Raw genomic sequence first — 27,685 nt, forward strand, 5'->3', positions numbered from 1 at the left:
TTCATATGTGTACCACAGTGTGTGTGAAAAAGTTGCTCCTTAAGTTCCCTTTTATTCTTTCCACTCTAACCTTAAACTGATGCTCTCCTCATTCTCCAACTCTGGGATAAAAACTGAGTGGACTCACTGTATCCATACCTCTCATTATCTTATACACCTTTATAAAAGGTTCCTCCCTCAGTCTTCTATACTCTAAAGACTCAAGTCCTAGCTTGTCCAACCTCTCCCTGTAACTTGCGTCTAGGCAACATCCTTGTAAATTTCTTCTCCACTCTTTCCAATTTAACAACATCCTTCCCATAGCACGGTGACTAAAACTGAACACAATAATCTAAGTGCAGCCTCACCAACGTCCTGTATAACTGCAACATAACCTCCCAACTTCTATACTCAATGCCCTGACTGATAAAGGCCAATGTGCCAAAAGCCTCCTACATTGCCCTGTCCACCTCAGACTCCACTTTCAGTGAACTGTGAACCTGAACTCCAAGGTCCCTCTGTTCCACTACACTCCTTAAGGCCCTACCATTAACCATGAAACTCATAGCTTGATTTGACTTCCCAAAATGTACACCTCATTTATCTATTTAAAATCCACTTGCAATCCTCGACTCACTTCCCCAGCCGACCAAGGTCCTGCTTCAATTTCTGATAACCTTCCTTGATGTCCACAACACTGCCTATTTTAGTGTAATCAGCAAACGTTCTCATCACGCCTGTAGTCTCATCTAAATCATTGATATGGATAACAAACAGTAATGAGGCCAGCACTGATTCCTGAGACACTCCACTAGTCACAGGCCTCTAGTCTGACAAGCATCCTTCCACAATTACCTGCTGCATCCTACCATCGAGCCAATTTTGGATCCAATTTGTCAGCTCACCCTGGATTCCATACAATCTAACCTTCCACAGCAGCCTACCATGTGGAACCTTATCAAAGGCCTTACTGAAATCCATATAGACTACTTCTATCGCCCTGCCCTCACCAAACTTCCTCGTCACTTCATCAAAGAGCTCTAACAAATAATAATGTAACAAGATTTCTGAAAGAGAAATCGTGGTTTGAACATTTCAATTACATTCCTTGAGAAAGTAAGAAAACATGGACAAAGGAGAACCTACAGACTTGCACTTGGACTTCTAAAAGATATTTGATCAGGTGCCACATTGAAAGCTATGACACAAATGTAGGTGTAGTACCACAGCTACCACAGTGTAGGTGTGGTAATATATTAGCACGGATAGAAGATTAGTTAACTAACACAATGCAAAGAGTAGGGATAAACAGGTCTTTTTCAAGTTGGCAAACTGTAACTTGTGGAATGCCACAAAGATCAATGCTGTGGAATAAACCATTTACAATCCATATTAGTGACTTGGAAGAGGAGACCAAATGCATGGCTGCTAAAGTTTCAGATGCAACAAAGATAAATAAGTAAGTAGATTCTCATGATGATAAAGTATCTACAAAGGGATGAGAGATGGAAATATAATGTAGGAAAATGTGACAATGTCCACTTTGGAATAATAGAAAAGCCAAGGGTGGGGTGTGGGGTGGGGGGTGGGGGGCAGAGAGAGAGAGAGAGAGACAGACAGACAGACAGACACAGAGACAGAAACAGAGACAGAGACAGAGACAGACAGAGAGACACACACACATAGAGACATAGAGAAAGAAAGAGCGAGAAAAAAAAAAGAAGAGAGAAAAAGAGAGCAAGAAAGAGAGAGCGAGAAAGAAAGAGAAAAAGAAAGAGAGAAGGTTGCAGAAATACAGAGTGATCTCAGTGTCCTGGTACTTGAATCACAAAACAGTAATATGCAGTTGCAGCAATCAACTAGAACACAAAGTTATTGCAAGGTGAATGGAATATAACAGTGGGCAAGCATTGTTACAAACACAGGGATGCTTTAAGTAACTATTCTTCGGAACCTGCACTGTTGCATTTGTGCAGGGTGTTGTGCAACACACCTGGAATAGTGTGTCCATTTTTGACCTCCTTGCTCGTTTGAAGTACTTCAAAAGTACATTGGCTCAACTGAGACGAAGGATGAACGGAGTGTTTAATGAAGAAATGTTGAACAATTTGGACCTGTATGCACTGGAATTTAGAAGAATAAGAGATTATTTTATTAAGATAAAATCCTTGACAGGATAGAGGTGATGCTACAATCAATCAGACCAGCTGCGATATTACGAGTAGAGCAGCAGACGCATGCCAAATGGCCCACCATGAACATGCTCACATGTAACAAGCAGAGAATGCTGCAGAAATTCTGCAGTTCTGGAGGCATTTGTGTCAAGAGAAAGAGTTAATATGTTTCGAGACCAGGATGACTGTTCTTTAATCTGAACAGGATTCCACTCAGATTGTAGCGAAAGAGGATTTACAACTGAGATAATGGCGGCATTGGATTGGATCTCTATAGTAAGGCACCAGGATCAATGATCAGTAAAGATAGCAAGACAGCTCAGAAAGTGGTTCACAAACATATTGTACATTATCAATAGAAATCTCCTTGCTTTGGTACTTTGTATTATTTTTGAACTTGTATCAAACGCCAGTTCAGCTCCAACTCCGGATGCCAAACGTTAGAAAGATGCAAATGCATTAGATGGTACGAGAATGATGAGGAAGTTTATCCTATGTGGATATATTGGAGAGCCTAGGACTGTCTTCTTAGGAATTTTTGCTTGATTCCATAAGCACGAGTTGCACTGAATTTCTTTCTATAAAAAATTATCCAGAAATTTGTTTTTAAAAACTGAAACTTAGAAACCAAGAACAAAAACAGACTGACATCAAATAGCCAATAATTTATAAAAGGTATTTTTGATTGATTATTCTCCATTGCTAATTTTCTAAATAAGAGTTGCAGATCATTGAGACTTATTTCTCAAGACATGGATGAATCTAGATTAAAAAATCTCACTTTTTTAAAATCCTAATTTAATTGAGATTGTCACAAATAGCACTGAAATCATTCTTCTGTAGGTGTTCCTATTATGGAATTAAGTGGATTTTCCACAATTTTAACCTAGATATAATAAAGGAACAGTAGTAAATGCCTATGTCAGAAGGTTGCAAGATCCTGAAGACTTGGAGCAAGTTCTAATTCCTATGATCTTGTCACTCTTGAAGTGAAAAAGCCCTGTTGAGATAAGCTTGGCACACTCCAGAGATGCAATGTGCAGATACAGCATAGCACAGCAATAGTACATCAGCAGTGAATGGGGTGCATACCACAAGAAGGATAACATCAAGTTGTTGACTCTGTTCTATATGGGAACACAGCAAATAAGAATCGGAGTTGGTCATTTGGCCCTTTGAGCCTGTTCTGCCATTTAATATGATAACTAATGATCATCAACTCAGTAACTTGTTTCTGCTTTCTCACCATAACCTTTGATCTTGGAAGGATCAAGAACTATACCTAATTCCACCTGAGAAACATTCTATGTTTTGGCTTCAAATGCTTTCTGTGGCAGAGAAGTCCACAGGTTCCTCACTCTCCAAGTAAAAGTATTCATCCTCATCTCACTGCTCAGTGGCTTATCCCACAGCCTCAGACTGAGTGTGGGGTTCTGAACTTCACCAGCATTGGGAACATCCTTCTTATATTTAATCTCTCTAGTTCTGTTAGAATTTGATCGGTTTCTATGATGCTGAATTAATTATGGAGTTGAAAGCATCTAAACTATATGATGTTGCTAAAGGTTGACGAGAATAACTTCTGATTAGAAGATGGAACCTCAGCAATGGTGGTGCTGTTAACAGTCAGTGTGAAATGGTCAGGCTTTTTCTCTTGTTGGTGAATGTCACTATCTAACACTTCTCTGGTGAAAATATTATTTATCAGTTTAAACTTGGAAAACGGTTAGCCTGCTAAGGGCCACATAATTATTAATGGACCAAAGAGTGGACTTGAACACTGTAGGATTTTCAACCTTCCAGACTACACATTTAAGATAGAGATAAAAAGACCACATTAAAAGGTAACATATTTTAAATAAAATTACAATTTTTAAATTACATCACACAATATGGCAGAAGTTACTGTTTCAGTAAACGAATTTCAGCCATTTGTCAAACATTAAAGAACGTATTGCTAACCATAATTCTTTTTAACTAAAGTATGTTTCAGAAGGAGCATACAATAAAATGCACATCAAAGAAAAAGATCAGCAATGCTCAGATCATCAACCTGTTCTACATTGTTGTTGAATAATTTCCCATCTCTGTTGGTTGAAGTTTTTTGTAAAATCACATTTTATTCAAAACACCTGCTTATTTCCCTAAAGGCACCATGAAGCGTTCATCTATAAAACAGGCCATTAACACCACCTGTCCCAGTATCCTCTGGCAAAACGTCAGTTGTCATCACTCAAGCTAGATACTTTAGAATGTAGTGCAGCACATTAAATTCTGGCTTATTTTGCTGACAGGTTCTGAAGTAATACAATATTTTAAACAGCTTTCAAAATAACTTATAACTTCAAAAATCTAAAACTTCTCATTTATTATTTTTCCTGAAATTTCAAATTGCAAGAATTTGAAAATTAAAATAGAAGCTCTGCAGGTAAATGTTCTTAACTAACAACACACAGCTTATTCTGAGGGCTCACCTGACGGTGGATTTCACATTCATCTTTCTTCCCAAATCTTCCAGCACCTCAGTTCTGCATTGGATTTTTCACATCACCTAGCACTGGCCTGCTTGTGTGGCAGGGTTTTAGAGTATAAATGTAAGAGGAAATTAAGGGGGCAGTCTGATTGAAGTCCTTAAAATGACCAGAGTAGATAGGGAGACACCATTTCCGTGGCATCAAGAAGAAGGGGGCCATAGCCTTAAAATTCAAACCTGTTTGTGCCAGGACACAACAACTCCCACAGTGTTGTGGAAACCTTTCCCTTGAAAAGGCTGTCGAATCTGGAGATTAGTTGAACGGGGCTGCACGGTGGCTCAATGGTTAGCACTGCTGTTTCACAGCCCCAGGGTCCCAGCTTCGGGTGACTGTGTGGAGTTTGCACATTCTCCTCCGGGTGCTCCGGTTTCCTCCCACAGTCCAAAGGTGTGCAGGTCAGGTGAATTGGCCATGCAAAATTGCCCATAGTGTTAGGTGCATTAGTCAGAGGGAAACAGATCTGGGTGGGTTGCTCTTCGGAGGGTCAGTGTGGACTGGTTGGGCCGAAGGGTCTGTTTCCACACTGTAGGGAATCTAATCTAATCATAACCGAGAATAATATTTTATAACTGCTTTATTTTTCTCACATACATATTGAAGTGTACCAAGCCACTATAACATTAAGCATAGATTCAATACCATGAGTCCCGTAACATAATAATTTACAACTTACTAATATTTCATGAGCTAGAGTATTTTAATTGTTCAGTTAACTAAGAAATCCCTGGTCTGATTTCTGGGTTTAAGAAACAACATCAGTCCTAAATGGTTTGATCCATTGTTGCATTTCTGGCACAGAATAATAAGTGTTCACAAAGATTCACTGATGCATTAGTGACATAACACATTTAATTAAATTGTTTAATTAAAGGAATTAACAGAAGTATTAGTTTAAACACACTTTTTCAGCACGTTTTGAAAAGTACAGCTGATTCAAAAGAAAAAACTCTCAAAATAAAAGACAGCAGAAATTTTAGCAAATGCATTAGACAAACTTAAGTATCTCAATCTATTTCATAAGGATGCAATAAAATAAAATCTGGCCACCTAAGGAAATATTGGATCAGATGATGAAAGCATGGTCAAACAGCTATGTTTTAAGAAGTATCCTAAAGAAGCTTATGAGCTCTTTGAAGCAAGGGCAGTGGAGTCAAGGGAGAAAGATTGAAGACAACTTTTTGAAATAGTGAAAAAAGCCCAAAGTTATATTTGCATGCCAAAATAATCCTGAAATAATTATTTCACAGATCAGAGCCAAACTGGATCGCACTTTGTGTGGTGAATAGCTAAACTACTTGTCCACCATTTTTATCAAAGTTTGTGCTCACTACAGATTCTTATCACCAAGACAAAGCCATTTTTAGAGTTATAAAGTTATAGAGATACACAGCACAGAAACAGATCCTTCAGTCCAACTTGTCCCTGCTGACCAGTCCCACTTGCCAGCATTTGGCCCATATCCCTCAAAACCTTCCCTATTCACATAGCCATCCAGGTGCCTTTTAAATGTTGTAATTGTATCAGCCTCCACCACTTCTTCGAGTAGTTCATTTCATACACACACCACCCTCTGCGTGTAAACATTGCCCATTAGGTCCCTTTTAAATCTTTCCACACTCAGCTTAAACCTATGCCCACCTAGATTTGGATTTCCCTTACCTTGGGGAAAAGGCCAGACTATTCACCCTATCCATGGCCATCATAATTTCATAAACTTCTATAATGTCACTATTCAGCCTCCAACTCCAGGGAAAATAGCCCCAGCATATTTACCTCACCCTAAAGCTTAAACCTCCAACTCTGACAACATCCTTGTCAATCTTTTCTGAACCCTTTCAAGCTTCACAACATCATTCCTAGAGCACAGAAACAAGAATTCAACGCAGTATTCCAAAAGTGGCCTAACCAATATCCTATACAGCTCCAACTGAACCTCCCAACTTCTATACTCAATGCACTGACCAATAAAGGCAAGCGTACCAAATGCCTTCTTCACTAACCTGTCTACCTGCAACTCTGCTTTCAAGGAACAATGAAGGTGTTTTGTTTGGCAACACTCCTCACGACCTTGGTCCTGCTCTGATGTGCCTCATCAAAATGCACATCTCACATTTATCTAAATTAAACTCTATCTGCCACTCCTTGGTCCATTGCCTAAATGATCAAAGTCCCATTGTACTTTGGGATAACCTCCTTTGCTATCCCTCACACCATCACTTTTGGTGTCATCTGAAAACTTACTAACCAGACCTCCTACATTCACATCTAAATGATTTATATAAATGACAAAAAGGAGTGGACCCAGCACCAACCCTTGCCTCAGATAACTGTCCAGTGCAGAGATTTTTCATTTCACATTTATTCTATTTTGACTATTGATCTCTATTTTGGTTCATATGACTAGATAGAAATAAAAGATACTTCCTGCTTTAGTCTCAAATCATTTGTCTTTGAAATTGTGAATGTTCCAGCAAGGATACTTTGGTAACTACAACCACACAATAATAAATCAAGTAAGCCAATAAGTAAATACACTTGCTCCTAGAAAGATGCTTTGATGACAGTGTGCACAAGACCTATCTGATTTTAAATCATGGGGTAGAAGGTCAACTGAATGGAGCTCCCACTTCGACAATCTGTAACTTCATTATGGGAACAAATTGGTCATTCTGAATTTCAATTCAGTCAATAGTTACTCACAATTATTACTGAGTCAATGTCTGCATTCACAACTGCTTGTGCAGCAGGTGGCTCAGTGGCTAGCATTACTGTCTTACAGCACTAGGCACCCAGATTCGATTCCACCCTCGGGTGACTGTCTGTGTAGAGTTTGCACATTTTCCCCCATGTCTGCATGGGTTTCTGCCAGGTGGTCCGGCTTCATCTCAGTCCAAAGTTGTGCAGGTTAGGTGGATTGGCCATGGAAAATACAGGGTTACAGGGATGGGGTGAGAGTCTAGGTGGGATGCTCTTTGGACAATCGGTGTGGACTTGATGGGCCAAATGGCCTGCTTCTAGCTATAATTGGTACAAAGGGCAGGATGGATAGTTACACATTGATGAATATTAATTATCATTGTTGCAGAAGTAATGGTAGAAAGCCATTTTGTCAAAGAGTGAGAAGGCAAGAAAATGAGGGGTCATCACCCAATGGCTGTGTACCTTAAAACTGCAAGTTTTAGGAAGTCATTGGTCGCAGCTTAGAACATCCATCAACTTTGTCTAGAATTCAGATCAATAAGTAGATTTGAGTATGAGAAGTCTAAATTTGAAAACTAGTCAGGGAGTCATAAAACAAAAGAATAGTTACCTTTAATATTTTAATAGTTACTTTTAATATTTAGATGTTTTATAAGATAAATTTAATAAATTGAGCATTAGTTGACTAAGTTATATCAGTTTTAGTGTTCCAATCACATACAATTATCATATGATAATGGCATCAGGCATGGAAGGGACAGGCTAGGTTAACCTATTAGTCTTTTCCTAACAACCATTTTCTACATGTTTACATATTTCACCTGAGACTGAGAAAACTCTCTCTCATTGTTGTATATAACTTACTCAAAAGGTAGAATTTCCAACAGAACATGTAATAGATAAATTTTATTTTGCCTATTTGTATTTGTTGCTGATATGAAGGCTTGCTTAAAGCTATTAAAAGCTAACTTTTGTCCAGGCATTTCACCCACCTCTTCCTCAGCTGTTTCTTCCGGTAAATTGTCAAGACCAAGTTCAATCAAGTTTAATACCATACATAGAACATGTTCAGACATATTCTGGTGATCCATCGATATCTATAAAAATAAATCACAATTCTAAAACTAAAATTTACTCATTTACAATCATTAGGCAATTTAACCACGTGGGCGGCACGGTGGCACAGTGGTTAGCACTGCTGCCTCACAGCGCCTGAGACCCGGGTTCAATTCCCGACTCAGGCGACTGACTGTGTGGAGTTTGCACGTTCTCCCCGTGTCTGCATGGGTTTGCTCCGGTTTCCTCCCACAGTCACAAAGATGTGCAGGTCAGGTGAATTGGCCATGCTAAATTGCCTGTAGTGTTAGGTAGGGGTAAATGTAGGGGTATGGGTGGGTTGCGCTTCGGCGGGTCGGTGTGGACTTGTTGGGCCGAAGGGCCTGTTTCCACACTGTAAGTCTAATCTAATCTAATCTAAACTGTAAGATCCAGAAACACTAACACATCACTGAGTTTGGTGAAGGTTTCTCCATTTTTAACAAAAGCAAATTCTACGCTAATCATTTTGTTCATTTCATATTTGTCAGGCTCTGACTAAATTAAGTGGAGTGAATTTTCTCAATGAGATACAAATTTAAGATATTCAAAGGAAAACATGTAAATTAAATGAAATGTAAAGTGGAGATTGCATTTAAATATGACAGCTAATTGCAACAAAAAGCCAAAAAAAATTTCAATACCATTTTTAAAAAATCTGCTTTGGTGAATGCAAGTTTATCTGTAGAAATTAAGACTATTATTTTTCATAAATGTTGTGAACATGGTCTGTTTTTATCTGCAATATCTGAACTGCAAAGAAATGCAATTAATTTGTCATTATTATTATCACTTGAAAATGTTGATCAAGAATAGGAATATTCTTTACAACTATCGATTGGAATGGTCACGAATTGTGGAGTTTACAAAGACTTGGTTAAATGCAGTTAATATTCCATAATCATTATCTCCTCAGGAAGGTCAATGGCACAAACCTAATTAGAATGCAACACAAGGTATTTTCATCCCTATAGTTTACCTTGTAAAGAAGAGTAAATAGCACAATGTGCAAAGTTTTACAGTGCAATATGCGCATTAACCCTTTGTAACTGGGATTTAAAGGTGCTCTCTCCCGATATGGTGGCCATGGGGTACCAGAGAATTTTCCAGTCTGTTTTAGGCTGTCAAAATGAATAGAAATGTAACCAATTAACATTCGAAAATTGAGAATGTACAAACCATTAGAAATTATACCTAAGCAATGAAAGTAAAAATACATATCTATCGCCAATACGAAACAGTAATACCCATTATCAACATGTAGGACAGAAAATATAAAACTGTTTTTTTGCCCTGAGACAGTAACTGTTCAATTTACAACTAAATTGTTCCAGTTTGAAAACCATGTAATATTAAGTCACAGTGGTAGGCTGTACATCAAAAATCTCAACAGCTGGATTCAGTACCACATTACAAGAAATGAATAAGTGACACTTGCTGGAAGAAAATTCTCATTCTTATTCTTCAGAGACCATCTGATTCTTTCATAGCTCTTTGTTAAAATCAAATTCATTTTTATAATTAGTTATTGGGCTTTAATGTAAAATAAACCCAAACTGGCAAAGAACCACTAGAACTTATCAGTGCAAGCCTTCCATTTGCTTTTTAAATAAACATACAAACAGAACTAAAAGTTCAGTCCAAACTGTAATCTAACAAGAAGCAAACCTTAGGAGGAAAAATAATTCTCAATGGAATTTCTTCTAAGTTCATAATTTCTTCACCTATACACAAATGTGTAATATGTTCAATGTGTGACGGTCAAATCCAGAATTCAGTTGCCCACTGAGAATCTGTTCTTTGAAGGGATCGAGGCTAGCCAAAGTTGAAATCGGTTTTCTATACCAAGAGACAGGTGACCAAACCTTTATGATTTGGCTGACGGGTAAAAAAACTGAACTCTGGAGAGGAACTTCAATTTCCAATACCAAGAGTTGTTCAGTAACACCATGAACATGTGATATACATGCCAGACTGGGTTTGCAGCAGGTGGTGAGGGAACCAATGAAGAGGAGAAATGTATTTGATCTAATTCTTATTAATTCAATACATGTGTCTGTGCATGATATGAGTGACGATCGCATGGTTAAGAGTGATGTTCACCTTGGGGAGATGAAGTTCACCTAAATGGGACTGACTTTGAACTGATCTAGCAACTCTAACTTGGATATTCATGAGGCACTGTGGACAATTAGAAACAGCACAACTGTATTCAGTCATAATATGTACCATATGGATCGCCAGCATCTGTGCTCCTCACTTTCTCCAAGGCATATGGTGTGTTAGCTTTCATTAGCAGGAGGATTGAGTTTAAGAGCTGCAAGGTTATGCTGAAACTCTATCGAGCCCTGGCTGGCCACACCTGAAATATTGTGTTCCATTCTGGTCGCCTTATTTTAAGAAGGATGTGGAAGCTTAGAGAGGGTGCAGAGGACATTTACCAGGATGCTGCCTGGACTGGAGGGCATGTCTTATGAAGTAAGCTTGAGGGAGCCAGAGCTTTTTTCATTGGAGGAAAGAAGGATGAGAGATAACTTGATAAGAGGTGTAAAAGATGATGAGAGGCATAGATAGAGTGGATACCCAGAGACATTTTTCCCAGGGTGAAAATGGCTGTCACAAGGAGGCATAATTTTAAGGTAATTGGAAAAAGATTTAGGGAAGATATCAGAGGTAGGTTCTTTACACAGAGAGTGGTGGGTGTGTGGAAGGCACTTCCAGCAGAATCAGATACTTAGGGACACTTAAGCTACTTTTGAATTGGCACATGGAAGACAGTACAATGAAGGGTATGCAGGTTAGTTTGATCGTAGAGTAGGATAAAAGGTTGGCACAACATCGACGGCCAAAGGGCCTGTAATGTTATATGTGCTAGGTCTCTGACTCTACCGTTAACATAAAGACAGGTGATTCACACTTGTTTGATCAAGAGTGTGGGAGGGCATGCCAGGCATATCTCAAAGTTACCCAGAAATGTCTGCAAACTTACTAACTCAGCAAGCAAGTCAACAACCTCATCCACAATTTGAACTACAAATCTTGAATACTCTGAACACCTATGTGGGCAACATGCTCAGACATGTCCCATCTGACAAAGCGCCACCTACAAACAGCTCCACTTCCTACAAGTATACCTGAGAAAACATGTCCTACCACACTTAACAAATTACATCCCACCTTTCAACACTCTATAAGTGCAGAAAGTAGCAGAATAAAACACCCGCAGAATGCTATGGTCAATGGTTAATGATGCCCACAATATCATCTAGAATGGTGCCGAAACTTCTGTTAACAAACTTACCAGCTCAGCGAGCAAGTCAACAACCTCATATCTTGAAGTAACATGTCACCCTGGTGATGCAATGTCACACATGACTTGCATACCACACTGTGGAAGCAGTATGGAATAGATATGTTTAGGTGATCCACAACCAACTAATCAGATCTAACCTCTGCAGTTTTGCCATGTGCAGTTATGAATGGTGGTGATTAATTAAACAACAACAGGGGACAAGAGTTTTCCTTCAAGCACACTTTCCAAACTCGTGACCTCTATCACCGAGAAAAAGGAGGGCAGCATGGGCTGCATGGGAACCTCACCACAAATTTACCTCAGAATCAAAAGTATCCCCATACCCAAGGATCAGGGAGACCCACATAAAAGTATGAAAGGCAAGGTTAACGTATTGGCATCCAGAACTGGTTCTTCAGCCAGAACTGCCCAGTGGACAATCCCTTTGGGACTCTTCTTGACATCCCCAGCATCACAGGTGCCAGTCTTCAAACAATTTGATTCAGTCCATGTGATACAGCTAAAGACTAATTCTGCAAAGGCTATGGACCCTGACAACATTCTAACAACTGTACTGGAGGTAAGCTCCAGAACCCTTGCCAAGTTTTTCCAATATAGCTACAACACTGACATCCCCACAACAACATAACTAATTGACCAAATATGCCCAGCCTACAAAAAAAAGAAAAAAATTCAACCTGGTCAAATTATGATCCTATTTCAATTATCATCAAAGTAACAGAAGATGTCGACAACAGTGCTATCAAGTGGACACTAGCAAAGAAATAATCTACTCACTGATGCTTAATTTGGTTGCCACTACAGTCACTCAGTTCCTGACGTCATTACAGCTTAGACCAAATAGCTGAACTCCAGGAGTGAGGTGGGAGTTTGCCCTTAGGTCTAACAGCAACAAGCACTAGTAAGATTGGAGTCAATGGAAATTAGGGAAAATCCTCCTGCTGACTGAAGCTGTACCAGGCACAAAGAAAATGTTTTTGGTTGTCGGGGATCTGCCATTTCAATTTCCTGGACATCTCTGCCAAAGTTCTTCAGGGCATATATTTTCGAATCAATCTATTAAAAATGTTATTACACACCTTTGGAGCAGGTGGGACTTGAAATTTAGCCTCCTGGCCCTGTGGGAGAGACACTACCACTGCACAAGCATCCCTCATGAATTCCTCAGTGTATACATTATCAATCAACCTGTTCAGAAGGGGTGTCATTACACACCTGAAGCAAGTGGCACTTTAACCTAGGTCTCTTGGTCTAGAGACAGAGATACTACCAATGCACTACAAGAGCCCTTCAGTTTCTCAGGTTACTGTTTTTGACTCAACAATCTTCAGCTGCTTCATCAATTACCTTCTCATCATCACAATCATAAATAGGGATGTTCACAGATGATTATAACATACTTACAACAACTTTTGCAACGCCTCAGATACTGAAGCTGCACGTCTCCACATGCGGCAAAATCCACTGAGTTGATAATTGGCAAGTTATATTCACAACACAATGTTAGGTAATGACCATCTCCAATAAGAGAGAATCTAATCATCATCCCTTGATATTCCCATCACTGAATCACTCACTATCACTATTCTAGGAGTTACGTTTGGCCAGAAACTGAACTGGACTGACCATATAAGTACTGTGGTTCCAAGAACAGGTCAGAAGTTAGGAATTCTGTAGTGGGTAATGAACTTTCCATCCCCCCAAAGCCTGTCAACCATTCCCAAGGCATAGGCCAGGATTGCCATAGAATACTCTCACTTGTCTGGATGAATACTGGGCCAGCAACACTCAAAATGCTTGACATAACTAAAAAAAAGTCTGTTTAACAAGCACCCCAACCACCAATTTGAATATTCACCTGCGTGACCACCGGTACAGAGTAGCAGTACCGTAGCAATTTTCCTGGGCTTCTTCGATAACATCTTCTAAACCCTCAACTTCTACCATCCACAGGGATAAAAGCAGCAGATACATAGGAACACCACAACCTGCAAGCTTCCATTCAAGTCACACACCAATCTGAACCGCTTCATTGTTTCTTCTGTTCTTGGGTTCTGGAACTCCTTTTCTAACACCTCAAGACTGCAGCAGTCCAAAAAGGCTGCTCACCGCCACCCCGTCCAGGGCAATTAGTGGTGAACAATAAATACTGGCCTTGTCAGTGACAATCCACATTCACTTAACCTTGCCAGTGATAATTTTGTTCTCATAAAGTGCACAACACTAAAACAGCACAACTTCTCTCATCTCTTTATAGGTGTCAACTGACCGACCTGTGTGCTTCTAGCATTTCCTGATTTTGTTACAGTTTTACAAAATGCGAAGGCATTTAAAGTGCCAATGAGAAGCACATTGAAAACTGAGAAATTCTGACCAGCGTTTTAATACTTAATGTTAAAATGCTGATTTAAAAGTGACTCTGCAACTTAACTGTTCAGCCATTTTCCGGAAGAATGCTTATCTACCAGCTGCTTAAACACAGACACTGATGCACAGTTATACAATACAACTTCAAGGGAACTGCACCCTGCTCAAAACATTAGTCTATGATTAAATTGTGGGTAATGTGTGCTATTTTTGTAAATAAAAGGGTAAAAGTCAAGAGTAAAGGGAAAAGTAGCTGATCAAAAGACCATTAAAAGGACCTCTGCTGGATAACAGGGATAAATGGGAAATTGGGCTCTCCTATCGTCTCTGGAATATGAGCACAATCTATCAAATATTTCTCAACGCAAGCAATTACAAAAGCACAGAATATAATGCAATTTTGTTGCAAAAAAATCTGATCCTTAGATCTGCATTATCACTGCAAACATACTGACGAGTTTTTTTTCTGTAATTACAGAATTTGTTCTTCTAAATTTGAATTATACCTAAAAAGACAACTGAGTTACACAGATAAACTGAACAGCTTATAGATCCAACACCAATGCTCATGATGGGAGACGTTTGACAGAATGAATTAAAAACAATATTGTACGTATGCCATTATGAAGTAAACAGCTCTTTAATCTGTTAAAATACACCACGTGTCATACAGTAACATTTATTCAGTATTCACAGAATATATTTCATAAAGTATGTTCAGTTCTATATATCTTATTTAAGGATGGATGTTAAAACCTTGGAGATGGTTTAAGGGAGACTTCCTAGAATAATACAAGGAATGAGGGATTTTAGGTACAAGCAAAGATTAAAGAGGTTTATTCTCTTTGGAGCACAGAAGATTAAGAGGTGACTTTATTGGAGTATTCAACATTATGAACAATTTCGATAGGATAACAAAGGGTTTTCTGTTTCTACTCGTCAGTAATTGGGGATCACAATTTCAAGCTTGTCAACTAGAGAGCTAGGAATGAGATGAAGAGAAACTTCTTTACTCAAAGTTGTTGGGATTTGGAATGCAGTGGCTGGGAAAGTGGTGGAAGCAGATGCCAAAGGAGGTGTTCTCAATGTACATTTGAAAGTGATGAATTTAGAAGGCTATGGAGATAGGACTGGAGAATGGGAGTAGCTGGTACAGACCCAATCGGTCAAATGGCCTACTTCTATACTCTAAAATTCTATGCTCTTATTCTAAATATAGCTTTGTTACAAAACTGCAAATATAAACACATTCAAGTATTAACCTTCTCCACCAGAAACAGAACACTGTAAAAATGCATGTTAGTTAAATGTGGTGATTCGATTTACTGAAGTTTAATAAAGTTTTGCATGCAGATTTAAAAAATACTTACAATCCCATGTATCTATCCATTGCTGACTGCACATCTCTGCGATATACTGTTCTTAAAATCACCATAATAGGGTCAAATTCTTGATTCCAGACATCAGCTAACAAAAGGATAAAAATAAATCATTGACGAGTTGTTAATTTGGCATCATATATTCTGTTCTGTAATCATGTTTTAAATACATTAAATTTCAAATCCAGTTCTTCTAAGATAAATGCACTGTGCCTATTATGTGCCACCCCAACACGGTACAAACCAGGGCAACTGTAACAAGGGCAGGTGCCTCACTTTCATTGTCCTTGGGAGCACAGGAAATTCTAATTGTACTAGAGTTCCAATCAGGTAAGCGATGGTTATCTATATCTCTGAATCTCTGTTGATTACACTCTGTGGCAATGCAGGGTAAGGCAACATGAGGAAGCTTCACTGCAGTAGTCTACAGAGAAGTTATTATTTCTGCAATACATTTCTTCAATAAACATAGAACGAACCAAAGAATAACAACTAAAAGGTGCATTAAATGTACCTCTGTTGAATTGACTGCTCCCTTCAAACAATCTTCCATCAAATAAACAGCACAATAGAGCCAAGGAGGGAAATAAAGTACAGAAATCGCTTGAACAAGTGATTCTTTTAAACTGACCTTCCCATTAAGCAGATGCGTACTACTGTCAAGTTTAATAAATACAGAAGAACCAATGAAAAACAGAAAGCATTGGGATACTAGTCACTTGTATTTTCTATGCAATGATAATTATTTTGGCCTGGAAAATAATCACACATTAGCAAAAATCTATTTTTAAAACAGCTTACAAACTATAAAATGTTACTTCGTACACAGAGCAAAATTTGCCAAAAACATATTACTTTTCAAAACATTTTATCCTGAAAATGTAAACACCTAATTGAAATAAAAGTGGATTCACATTTAACAAAAATCATTTGCACAACTAAAACATCAAAGTGCTTTGAATGAATCCTAAGTTGTCGTCGCCAGTGTGGCTATCCCTCGAGGTCGAGGATGATAGCTTTCGTTCCGTTGACCTATTTATGGGTTCTCAGGTGGCTTATGAGTCCAATCTTGGCTTTGAATGCTAAGTAAAACATACTCAAAGAAATGAATGCCTCTTTCCAAACAGAAAAATATATCCTGGAGTTTGCTCTGGCAATGTGAGTTTGCTATGTCAATCAAGACAGAACACTTGCAAACTATTTATCCATTTGCAAAGGTGACAACTGCATTTGTAGAGGCAGTTCTTATACTGTGCAATTGCTTTCCCACACTTACTAAATCAATAACTACTCCCTTCCTGAAAATAAGAATATAAATTCACAGTCCTTTCTGCTCAAAGTGCCATACATCACATACAAATCTCAATACTGAATGCTCCTTAGTTATCTATTTCATGCCCATACTACCTACGGAATTTAGGAATTGTTAATTTTCGAATATAAAAACAAAATAGTTTATTTCCTTCAATTCTAAACTAAACACAGGAAGTGATGCAAACAAAGCACAAGTGAAACAGTATCTGTGAAGTTAACAATGAAGTTAACATTTCCGGTCATCTGCAGAAATTTCTTTCTCACTCCACTGATGATATCTGCTGAAGATTTGCCTCATTTTCTGTTTCTATTTTTTTGTCTCCTTAACACAGACAGTAATTAAGAATGCCTTTAAATGACAGCAGACACTAAATTTACAAACTGGTCTCCATTGAAATATTCTGAACTGCAAGCTCATACTGCCATCTTGTGTCTAAAATGATGAAATAATTCTACAGAACTAACTTTCTTTACCCAGGCAGTCAATTAAGTTCAATTCCTAAAAATAAATTGATTTTTTTGTAATTTAAGTGCATTTTTCTTAATTCTAACAGCATTACAAAATGGTGTTACATCTTTGTTCTCAGAAGTATAGCTAATATTGTGAAACAGCAAAATAAATTAAGGTAACATTTAAAAAATATATATGAAAAAGCATAGATTTTAAAAGAAAGTTTGAAAAGACTTAGCAAGGCAAAATCATGCTAATCTAAGCGGACAATTTCAATAAAAAATGTAAATGCATTTTGCATACCATTTTTGAGCACTTAAAGAAAGCTTCTTAATATTGATTACACGATAATGTGTTTGGTAGGGAGCTACAGGGTAGAGAGTAAATGCACTGTTGAGCTACTGAGACTTTATAAAGCTCTGGTTAGGCCCCCATTTGGAGTACTGTGTCCAGTTTTCGTCCCCACACCTCAGGAAGGACATACTGGCACTGCAGCGTGTCCAACGGAGATTCACACGGATGATCCCTGGAATGGTAGGTCTAACATACGAGGAACAGCTGAGGATCCTGGGATTGTATTCATTGGAGTTTAGAAGATTAAGGGGAGATTTAATAGAAACTTACAAGATAATACATGGCTTGGAAACGGTGGATGCTAGGAAATTGTTTCCGTTAGGCGAGGAGACTAGGACCCGTGGACACAGCCTTAGAATTAGAGGGGGTCAATTCAGAACAGAAATGCGGAGACATTTCTTCAGCCAGAGAGTGGTGGGCCTGTGAAATTCATTGCCGCAGAGTGCAGTGGAGGCCAGGACGCTAAATGTCTTCAAGGCAGAGATTGATAAATTCTTGATGTCACAAGTAATTAAGGGCTACGGGGAGAATGCTGGTAAGCGGAGTTGAAATGCCCATCAGCCACTCCATGTCCGATGGGCTGAATGGCCTTACTTCCACTCCTATGTCTTATGGTCTAAAACACATGATAGGTTTAAAAATGTGAAGGTAGCAACCAATGATAATTTTAAATAATTCAGACAACAGATCAAGAATTGACATTACTGATGTTTTTCTGAACTCTATTATACAAGTTGCCTTCTTATTTAAAAGTATTTATATACAACCTACACTGTTGCTCACGATCCTTCCCATTTGGTAACTTCCTATTAGCCAAGTGCACTAATTGGCTAGTTGTTTTGAATGTCATGTTATTTGTCATTTAGTTTTTTTTCACAACTGATGACACTAAAAATGAAGTTTTTACATTTAAATTATTTTAGTCTTCAGACAGATATTCTTGAAGATTCATCTTTAGGAGCAGAATCAAGGATGTAATTGACTTCAGGCTGCAGAAGCAGAAGTTTGCTTCAAAAAACATTAAAAATGTGGAATGGAGCATCCAGCTCCTCTGATTGGCAGCTAAAATATATTGCTATATTGCTGGAGAAGATGGGTGGTATTATTTATTCTAAACAAATATTCCTGTTACAATACACGAGACACATGTAAACCAGATTTTTTTTTTATACACACACACACACAGAAGCTGCTAAAAATGTACCTCTCGGGTTGATCCTCCACAGACATCAAGATATAATTTGAGGGGGGTTGGAACTAGATTTGTCTGATAAATTTAGATTGAAACATGTGCACATTTAACTCATCAAATTGCCTTAAAAATGCTATAGATTTACAAGTTATCAAAAAAACCCTACAGGCACAGAAACCTGATTAAATACTAATTGAACCTATACTATAATTACTAAGTCTAAGGAGATTGTATACAGAGTGGTGAATAAAAGCTTCAGTCAGAAAGATAGATTTAAAGAGGGACATATAGGAAGAGTGATTAAAGCAACTGAGAGAGAGAATTCCAGGCACTAGTGATGAATCAGCTGCAGGCACAATTACCAGTGATGAGGTAGATGGATTTAAAAAATGCCCACCCTTTTCTACAATCAAGGACTGCCCGTCACTGTGGTCGACAGGACACTGAGCAGTGCCCAGTCTATCTCCTGTACTTCTGTCCTCACCTCTTCTCTTCCCTCCCACGATAACAATAGGTTCCTCCACTTAGCAGCCCACAGCCTCCACATTGAAAGGATTGTAAGCTACCATTCCATCACCTCCAGCGGGATGCCGCAACTAGACACATATTCCCCTCCCATCCTTTGTCAGTATTCCAGGCCACTCTGGTCCATTTGTTGTACATGTCCAACACCTGCTCCCAGCCCCATAGGTCCTTCCCATGCAATTGGGGAAGGCATAGCACCTGCTCGTTTACCTCCTCTCTCCACATCACATTATCCAAGGCTCCAGTCATATCTTCCAACTACTCTATGTGGGGAGATGAAACACAGACAGGGTGACTGCTTTGCCAACACCTACGTTCTGTCTGTAAAAATTACCCACAACTTGCAGTCGCCTGCCACTTTCAACATACCATGTTCCCTTGGCCAACATTTCTGTCGCAGGCCTGCTGCAGTCTCACAGTGTGCATCACAGCAAGCTTGAAGAACAGAATCTGATTTTCCACTTGGAGACCCTGCAGCGTCTAGGACTCAACATTTTGAGTTCATTAATTTTATATCCTAATTCCATTCTTGTTTTTACCTATCTCCACACGAAGTCCTGTAATGAGGTGGGTTGCTTTTAGCAAAGAAAATTGACTTTCACCCACTCTCAGGCCTATTATAACATCACATGGTTTGCTTTGAGCCCAAACTACCCATTCTTAGCTAGCCTCTGCTCTCATTCTCACTTATTCAGTTTCTTTTCTGTCCTGGTCTGCCATACATATTACTCTCGTTTACCTGTCCCTTTCATATCATTGTCTCTCTCTCTCTCTCTGGGCTTCATCTCCAAACATTCCCCCACCCTCCCCTTCCCTCCAGCCCTAACCCCACCTTCATCATAAATGTCCTTTTTCCCTAGTTGCTATCAGTTCTGATGAACATCACTAGGCTCAAAATGTTAACTTTGCTTTCTTCCGACAGATGCTGCCAGACCTGCTGAGTTTCACCAGCAATTTCTGTTTTGGTTGGATATTGAATTTGTCAATCAAGGGAGGACTGGTGCTGGCCAGTCAATCACAGAGATGGTGTTGTGGTTCAGTTCACCGAGCTGGGAGTTTTTGTTGCAAACGTTTCGTCCCCTTTCTAGTTGACATCCTCAGTGCTTGGGAGCCTCCTGTGAAGTGCTTCTGTGCTGATTCCTCCGGCATTTATAGTGGCTTGTCTCTGCCGCTTCCGGTTGTCAGTTGCTGTCCACTGCAGTGGCCAGTATATTGGGTCTAGGTTGATGTGTTTGTTGATAGAATTTGTGGATGAGTGCCATGCCTCTAGGAATTCCCTGGCTGTTCTCTGTTCGGCTTGCCCTATAATAGTGGTGTTGTCCCATCGAATTCATGTTGTTTGTCACCTGAGTGTGTGGCTATTGGTCGTGTCATTTCGTGGCTAGTTGGTGTTCATGGATGCGGGTTGTTAGCTGTCTTCCTTTTTGTCCTATGTAGTGTTTTGTGCAGTCCTTGCATGGGATTTTGTACACTACGTTGGTTTTGCTCATGCTGGGTATCGGGTCCTTTGTCCTGGTGAGTTGTCGTCTGAGCGTGGTTGTTGGTTTGTGTGCTGTTATGAGTCCTAGTGGTCGCAGTAGTCTAGCTGTCAGTTCAGAAATGCTCCTGATGTATGGTAGTGTGGCCAGTCCTTTGGGTTGCGGCATGTCCTCATTCCATTGTCTTTCCCTTAGGCATTTGTTGATGAAATTGTGCGGGTATCCGTTTTTGGTGAATACCTTGTATAGGTGTTCTTGTTCCTATTTTTGTAGTTCTGGTGTGCTGCAGTGTGTTGTGGCCCTTTTGAATAATGTCCTGATGTAACTTCGTTTGTGTGTGTTGGGGTGGTTGCTTTCATAGTTCAGGACTTGGTCTGTGTGTGTGGTTTTCCTGTATACCTTCAGGACATTATTCAACTGGAAGCGGCAGACACACCACTATAAATGCCGGAGGAATCAGCACAGAAGCGCTTCACAGGAAGCTCCCAAGCACTGAGGATGTCACCTAGAAAGGGGGCGAAACGTTTGCAACAAAAACTCCCAGCTCGGCGAACAGAACCACAACAACGAGCACCCGAGCTACAAATCTTCTCACAAACTTTGAACAGAGATGGTTGAAAAAAATAAGATAAACAGTGAACTGACTCTGACTAGGTTTTGGGCAGAAGGCAGTTTTGTTTTGAAAGGTTCCAGACTGATCTGTTTTCTGGGTTGTTTCTCTTTCTGGTTATTCTGAGAAAGGAATCTCAGCATGTAATAAATAAGATAAAATCTTCAGAGTTCTGCCGAAGCTGTTTGCATTGCTTGGTGATTTCTGAATTCAAGCAAGATATAAAGACCTATGTGACTATAATATAACCTATTGTCCAAGGATTTCATAAAGGCCTGGTATGAATTATTGAAGCAGTTATCTTTTATTCTCTTAACTGGATCTGTCAGTCTGTAATTGGGGGTTTATGATCAAAGAAGATTGAGCTTAGATCATACCTATTAATTAGATTGCTTTTCAGTTTCTGTATTCTGCTGTTGCATGCTTATTAATTTGTTCATTTTTGTTCAAAGTTATAAACTTGGTGTCCAAGATCTGTTATTTATAAAGTCTGGTTAGGAACAATTCAGCAATTTTGAGGGTCACTGAAGATAGTAATTTGACTGTATTGCAAATCTTGTGATAGTGAGTTGATTAAGTTTGGCTTGCTATCTCTATGTTTTAAAAACTGTCTTACTATTCTCATCCCATCCCAAGTTTTCATTCCGTTCATTTAATTCCATAGTTGTTTGCTTTCTCTCTCATTTCTTTTCTAGAAAGCCCACTATGGATTTGTGGTCCAGAGACCTGGACTAATTCCACTATGGTAAATTATGAATTTAATTCAGTCTAAAACTCCTCTTTTTTTAAAAAAGAGCCATTTCTAAAACATTGTTAAATGACGAAGTTGCCAGGTTCAGATTGTTGCAAAAATACAGCCCATAAAACCTTCTCAATAGTCTGGACAAAAAAGTGGATAATAAATACCAGTTATACCCAATTTCAGAGAAAAGTAATTTTAAAATCTGCTGTGTTGATCACATTTAGAAGGGTAAAAATCTATTCACTTCTATCTTACCAAATCCTCCAAGTATCTTGTATTCTTCAATAAGGTCATACTTTATTCTTATAAACTCCATGAAGGACTAATTTACTCAACCTCTCTTCATACAAAAATCCCTTCATACCTGGGATCAACCCAGTGAACATTCTCCATACTGCCTCCATGTCAGTACATCTTTCCTGAGATAAGAGGACCAAAACTGTTTAAAATTATTTCAGGTGTGGATGCAGGTTTGCTCACTGAACTGGAAGGTTTATTTTCAGACATTTTGCCTAATCCACCACCCGAGATAAAGAACAGGAAACTACATCACAAACCTAAACAGATAAATAGAAAGCGGGTCATAACACCAGTGCTTCACTGATGACGCTACCTAGTATGGTGACAAAACATCCTAAAACAAACTATCCAGCTCAGCGAGCAAACTTACATCCAGAACCTCAACCTGAGTTACACATCTTCTCCAAAGGTACAATAACTTGCCTGAAAATGGGAAACCAACACCATCCGACACAGCGCCACTTCCGAACAGCTGTACTTCCTGTACAAATGCCGAAGGAAATGCACTACCTAAAATGTCTTAAATTCAAACCTCCCCTAACACCCCACTAGACAAAAGAATTATAAAGCAAAACGGTTGCAGAATGCTTAGACAAATGATTAAACGATAACCACAACAGAGTCCGTAAATACAACTGGACAATTTTGTGCCAAAACATTTAATCACTCACACAACAGACCATGAATGGACAGGCACAGTAGAACAAGCCATAGGTATTAGACAGTGACAAACACAGAAAATGAAAAACTAGACGTGCAGAAGAAATTCAACAAACTCACACAAAATAACAACACAGACAGTCGAAAAGCATGGATGAAAAACTTATCTGACCGACCATTAACAGACACTGAAAAGGCCGTCTTCATAAAAGGAATTAATTACAGCTTCCAGGATGCGGACAACAGAAATTTCTTAATAGTATTAGAAAGAACACTGAAAGACAACAAACTCACAGAAGAAACTTAGCAAACCTTCAGACAGACAGTTGCACCAATGTTAAGCAGAAAAAGGAAGGGAACACACAGTACACAAGAAAGAAAAGCACTAGAAGGACTCATAAAAGATAAAAACATTATCTACCTGCAGAAAAAAGACGCTTGAGAGTCATTTTAAACCGAACAGACTACATTGAGAAAGTGAACTCATTGCTTGTGGATAGTGACACTTACCAACAGGTAGTGACAAACCCAACCCCACAACTAGAGAACCCAACCACAGCCCTACTCAAAAAAACTTCAGAAATCTGGAGAACTAATCAAGACAGATTTCCAAAAATGTAACCAGACAGATCTAACACACCACACTTCTACTGATTACCCAAAATTCACAAACCAGGAGCCCCCCCTCAGACTCAGTCTTGCTAACCCGAAAACTAACATACAGATTAGCCAAGGAACTACACCAAAGACCAAAACACTTAATAGAAGAACAATGCCACTCCATTCACTCCACCCAAAACTTCCTGAACACCATCAAAGACAGCAAGATAGAAGAGGATGAAATCATGGTCTCCTTTGATGCAACAGCCCTGTTCACATCCATCAACATCAAACTGGCTAAAGAAACACTACAGAAGAACCGAAGTTACACACGAAACACCACCAACTTCATCAGTGAAGACAACATCGTCAAGCTAGTGGACCTATGCCTTACCACCTTCTTCACTTTCAATAACAAAGCTTACAGACAAACCAACAGAATACCTACCGGATCTCAGATATCTGGGTTCTTAGGAGAGGCAGTAATGCAGAGATTCGAAAAAACAGCTCTGCCAACCACCTAACCCAAACTGGGAGTCCACTACATGGATGATACCTTTGTCATCACTAAACAAAACGAATTAGAGGAAACCTTCAAGGCCATCAATAATATCCTTACTGGCATAAAAGTCACAAAAAGAGGAGGAAAACAACAACAAACCGCCATTCCTACATGTCACAGGGAGCTAACAGCCAATGGAGAACTTCAAACCAGCGTCTACAGGAAAACAACACATATGCACTACAGAAGCAATCATCCCAATACCCACAAACGAAGCTGCATTAGAATATTATTCAACAAGCCACCACACACTTCAGCACCAAGTAACTACAAAGAGCAGAGGAAAATCACTTACATAGCGCATTCAAAAAGAATGGGCACTCAATGAACACAGTCTGCTGATTTTTCAGCAACAAACCCAAACAAGCAGACAAAAGGCATCCAGAAACCCTAGCTATTCTCCCCTACATTAAGGGCATCTCAGAAATGACTGCCAGACTACCCAGACCTCTTGGCATCATGGTAGCCCACAAACCCACCAACAGATTAAAACAGCAGCTAATGAACTTGAAAGACCCTATACAGACAAATACCCAAGAATGGTCACAAACACTACACTGGACAAATACATTGGACAAACAGGCATAAAGCTAGCCACCAGGATACATGATCATCATCTAGACACAAAAAGACATGACCCACTCTTACTAGCGTCCTTATATACAGATGAGGAAGGACACCACTTCGACTGGGACAACACATCCATCCAACGGCAAGCCAAACAGAGGCACACATGAGAATTCCTAGAAGCATGGCATTCCAATCAGAACTCTATCAACACATCAACTTGGATCCCATTTACCAATCTCTGAGAAAAAGAATCAGAAGTGACATCACCATACGAAAATGACATTACCACACACTGCAGCACTGAGTAACTACAAAGAGCAGAGGAAAATCATCTATTTAGTGTATTCAAAAAGAATGGGTACATCACCACCCGAAATGACATCACCAACCCAAGGGAACCTAAACACAAATAGATAGCAGGTCATAACACTCATGCTTCACCTGAGGCTCACTGATGTTACCTAGTATGGTGATGAAATGTCTGAAAACGAGCCTTCCAGCTCAGCAAGCAAAATTACACCCAGATCCTCAAACTGAGCTACAAATCTTCTCAAAACTCACTATTTCAGGTGTGTCTAAATAGTGACTTGTATAGTTTTAGCAAGACTCTACTACTTTTATACTCCATTCTCTTTGAAATAAAGACCAATATACTATTTGCCTCTCCTGAGGACCCTTGTAACATTGTACAGTCTTTCCTCATCTAAATAATATTTAATTGTTCTATTCTTTCTGCTGAAGAGTAACACCGCACATTTTCCACATATTACATCCACCAAATTTTTCTCACTTAACCTGTCTACTTCCTGTGCACCTCAGATGCTGCCTAAACTGTTGTGCTCTTCTAGCACCACTATCCCAGAATATGGTTTCCAGCATCTGCAGTCATTGTTTTTACCTAGTTGATTACATTCTGTGCAGACTATTTGTGTCATCCTTACCACTTGCTTTTCCACATATTTTTACATAATTCACATATTTGACAATGGTACATTCATTTTTCTCATCTAAGTTATTATTACATATTGTAAATAATTGTGGTCCATTAAAATTTGTAATGAAAATTGTTACGTTTGAATAAACCAATAATGAACAGAATCCAAAAAGGTAACAGCACAAATAAAAGATCAAACACAAAATTCTGTTTGTCTGTATTGGTCATCTATTCTGTGGGTGAAAAACTTGTATACCGTTTTGTTTTTGCTACATTTTTCTTGACTTTTCACCTCCCCTCTTCACATTTATGCTTCACCCCCTCAATCAAACAACAAAGTTTACAGCACAATAAAGAAAACACAAAAATTTACATATTTCATATAAATGTAAATATAAGATGATTGCCTCTGTACAACTGTTTTGGAATTGTAAATACTCGAGCAAATGTGATCATTTAGCAATAAAATACGCAAAATACTAGAAGGTGAAAATACAAACTATTGAACTCCAAATGGAATTTAATTCACATCAAAACTGGCTCCATGTTGAGTGGTAAACATAAGCAGATCATGTTAGAATGCTAAAATACAAGAAACTATCTGTAACAAGTGAGAACTAAAATTTGATAAATTACATACGTGAATTACATCTAGTCTAACAAATTAAAAATGAGCAAATAACTCAAGTAAGGAATATGTACAAGTAGATTACATTTTTTAAAATTTAATAGGAAGTCTCCAGAATAACTTATGTTAATAATGATTACAAATACAATCTGTGGGCAACAAAGAACATGAGAACAATCTAAAATTCTTGATAAAAAAAATCAATACTTGTATTAAAATTTTTCAAGCCATGTTAAGTAACCATTTTCCTAAAATATCAGCCAAGTTTCAAATAAAACAACTTTAACAACAACCACATACCTTTAGGTGTGTACATCCCCTGCTGCATGGAACCTCCTGGTTCAAAGACTGGTGCTTTAAAATCAGCTACAGCAGAAAGCATAGTTTCAAAATAGTAGCTACCTGGAATAATCCCACTCTTTGGATTGGGATTTTCAGGAATGTACAAATTTAGTTAAGAAAAATGACTCACGGGAAGAAGTTTCAAGATTATGTTAGCAGAAATAAAGTCAACTTCACCTGACGAAGGAGCAGCACTCCAAAAGCTGGTGATTTCAAATAAACCTGTTGGGACTATAACCTGGTGTCATATGACTTTTGACTTTGTCCACCCCAGTCCAACACCAGCAGCTCCACACCACAGCGGAAATAAAATGGATTTTGAACAAGTGAATACAATTTTGAAAATAAGTCCCGCATCATCAGCTTTAATGAATCATTCAAATTATGTATAATTTTAGGCCTATTTCTTCCTTAGTCCCCCAAACAAACTAAAGAGCATTAGCAGAAACTGTTATTAATGCTGAAAAACTAATGTTGCATTTGTTGAACTAGTATCAAACCTGACTTTTGGCAACTTGCAAGTCAAATTCTTTTCCAGCTAATGGGCAAAGAAAAAATACCTTTACAGTAAAAGATTGCCTGCTTCAAGAAAATCCGCACTATTATGTATCATTTAAAACAAAAATATGCAATTTTTCAAGAATAGTTCTTGATAAAGGCGGCTACAAACTGGCAGAATACAGGCTTGGTTGGGTTTTCCCATGCAACAAGATTTTACACTCGTCTAGATTAAGGAAAACAAATACACAAAAACCAAAACAAAATCAAAATAGTAACAAGAGTGTTGTTTACACTGAGAGGACAATGGAATGTTAGAATGCAGTACGGGAGATGGTTAAAAAGCATGAAATAGCAACACCTATTCCCACTTCCTCATCACAG

General features: G+C 38.7%; 1 protein-coding gene across 4 annotated transcripts in view; it reads right to left on the minus strand.

Moving 5' to 3' along the window:
* The window catches only part of ubr3 (ubiquitin protein ligase E3 component n-recognin 3), a 362,664-nt gene that overhangs the window by 191,430 nt on the left and 143,549 nt on the right, over window positions 1-27,685 (minus strand). For all 4 annotated transcript variants that reach the window (XM_060827270.1, XM_060827272.1, XM_060827271.1 and 1 more), the window contains 4 exons: window positions 26,762-26,901; window positions 15,533-15,629; window positions 9,462-9,603; window positions 8,380-8,484 (listed from right to left, as the gene is read on the minus strand). In XM_060827270.1, coding sequence (XP_060683253.1) covers window positions 8,380-8,484; window positions 9,462-9,603; window positions 15,533-15,629; window positions 26,762-26,901 — 484 coding nt within the window. The remainder of the gene's footprint in view (window positions 1-8,379; window positions 8,485-9,461; window positions 9,604-15,532; window positions 15,630-26,761; window positions 26,902-27,685) is intronic.

This window comes from Hemiscyllium ocellatum, chromosome 7 (assembly GCF_020745735.1).
Source record: "Hemiscyllium ocellatum isolate sHemOce1 chromosome 7, sHemOce1.pat.X.cur, whole genome shotgun sequence".
NCBI classification, from domain to species: domain Eukaryota; kingdom Metazoa; phylum Chordata; class Chondrichthyes; order Orectolobiformes; family Hemiscylliidae; genus Hemiscyllium; species Hemiscyllium ocellatum.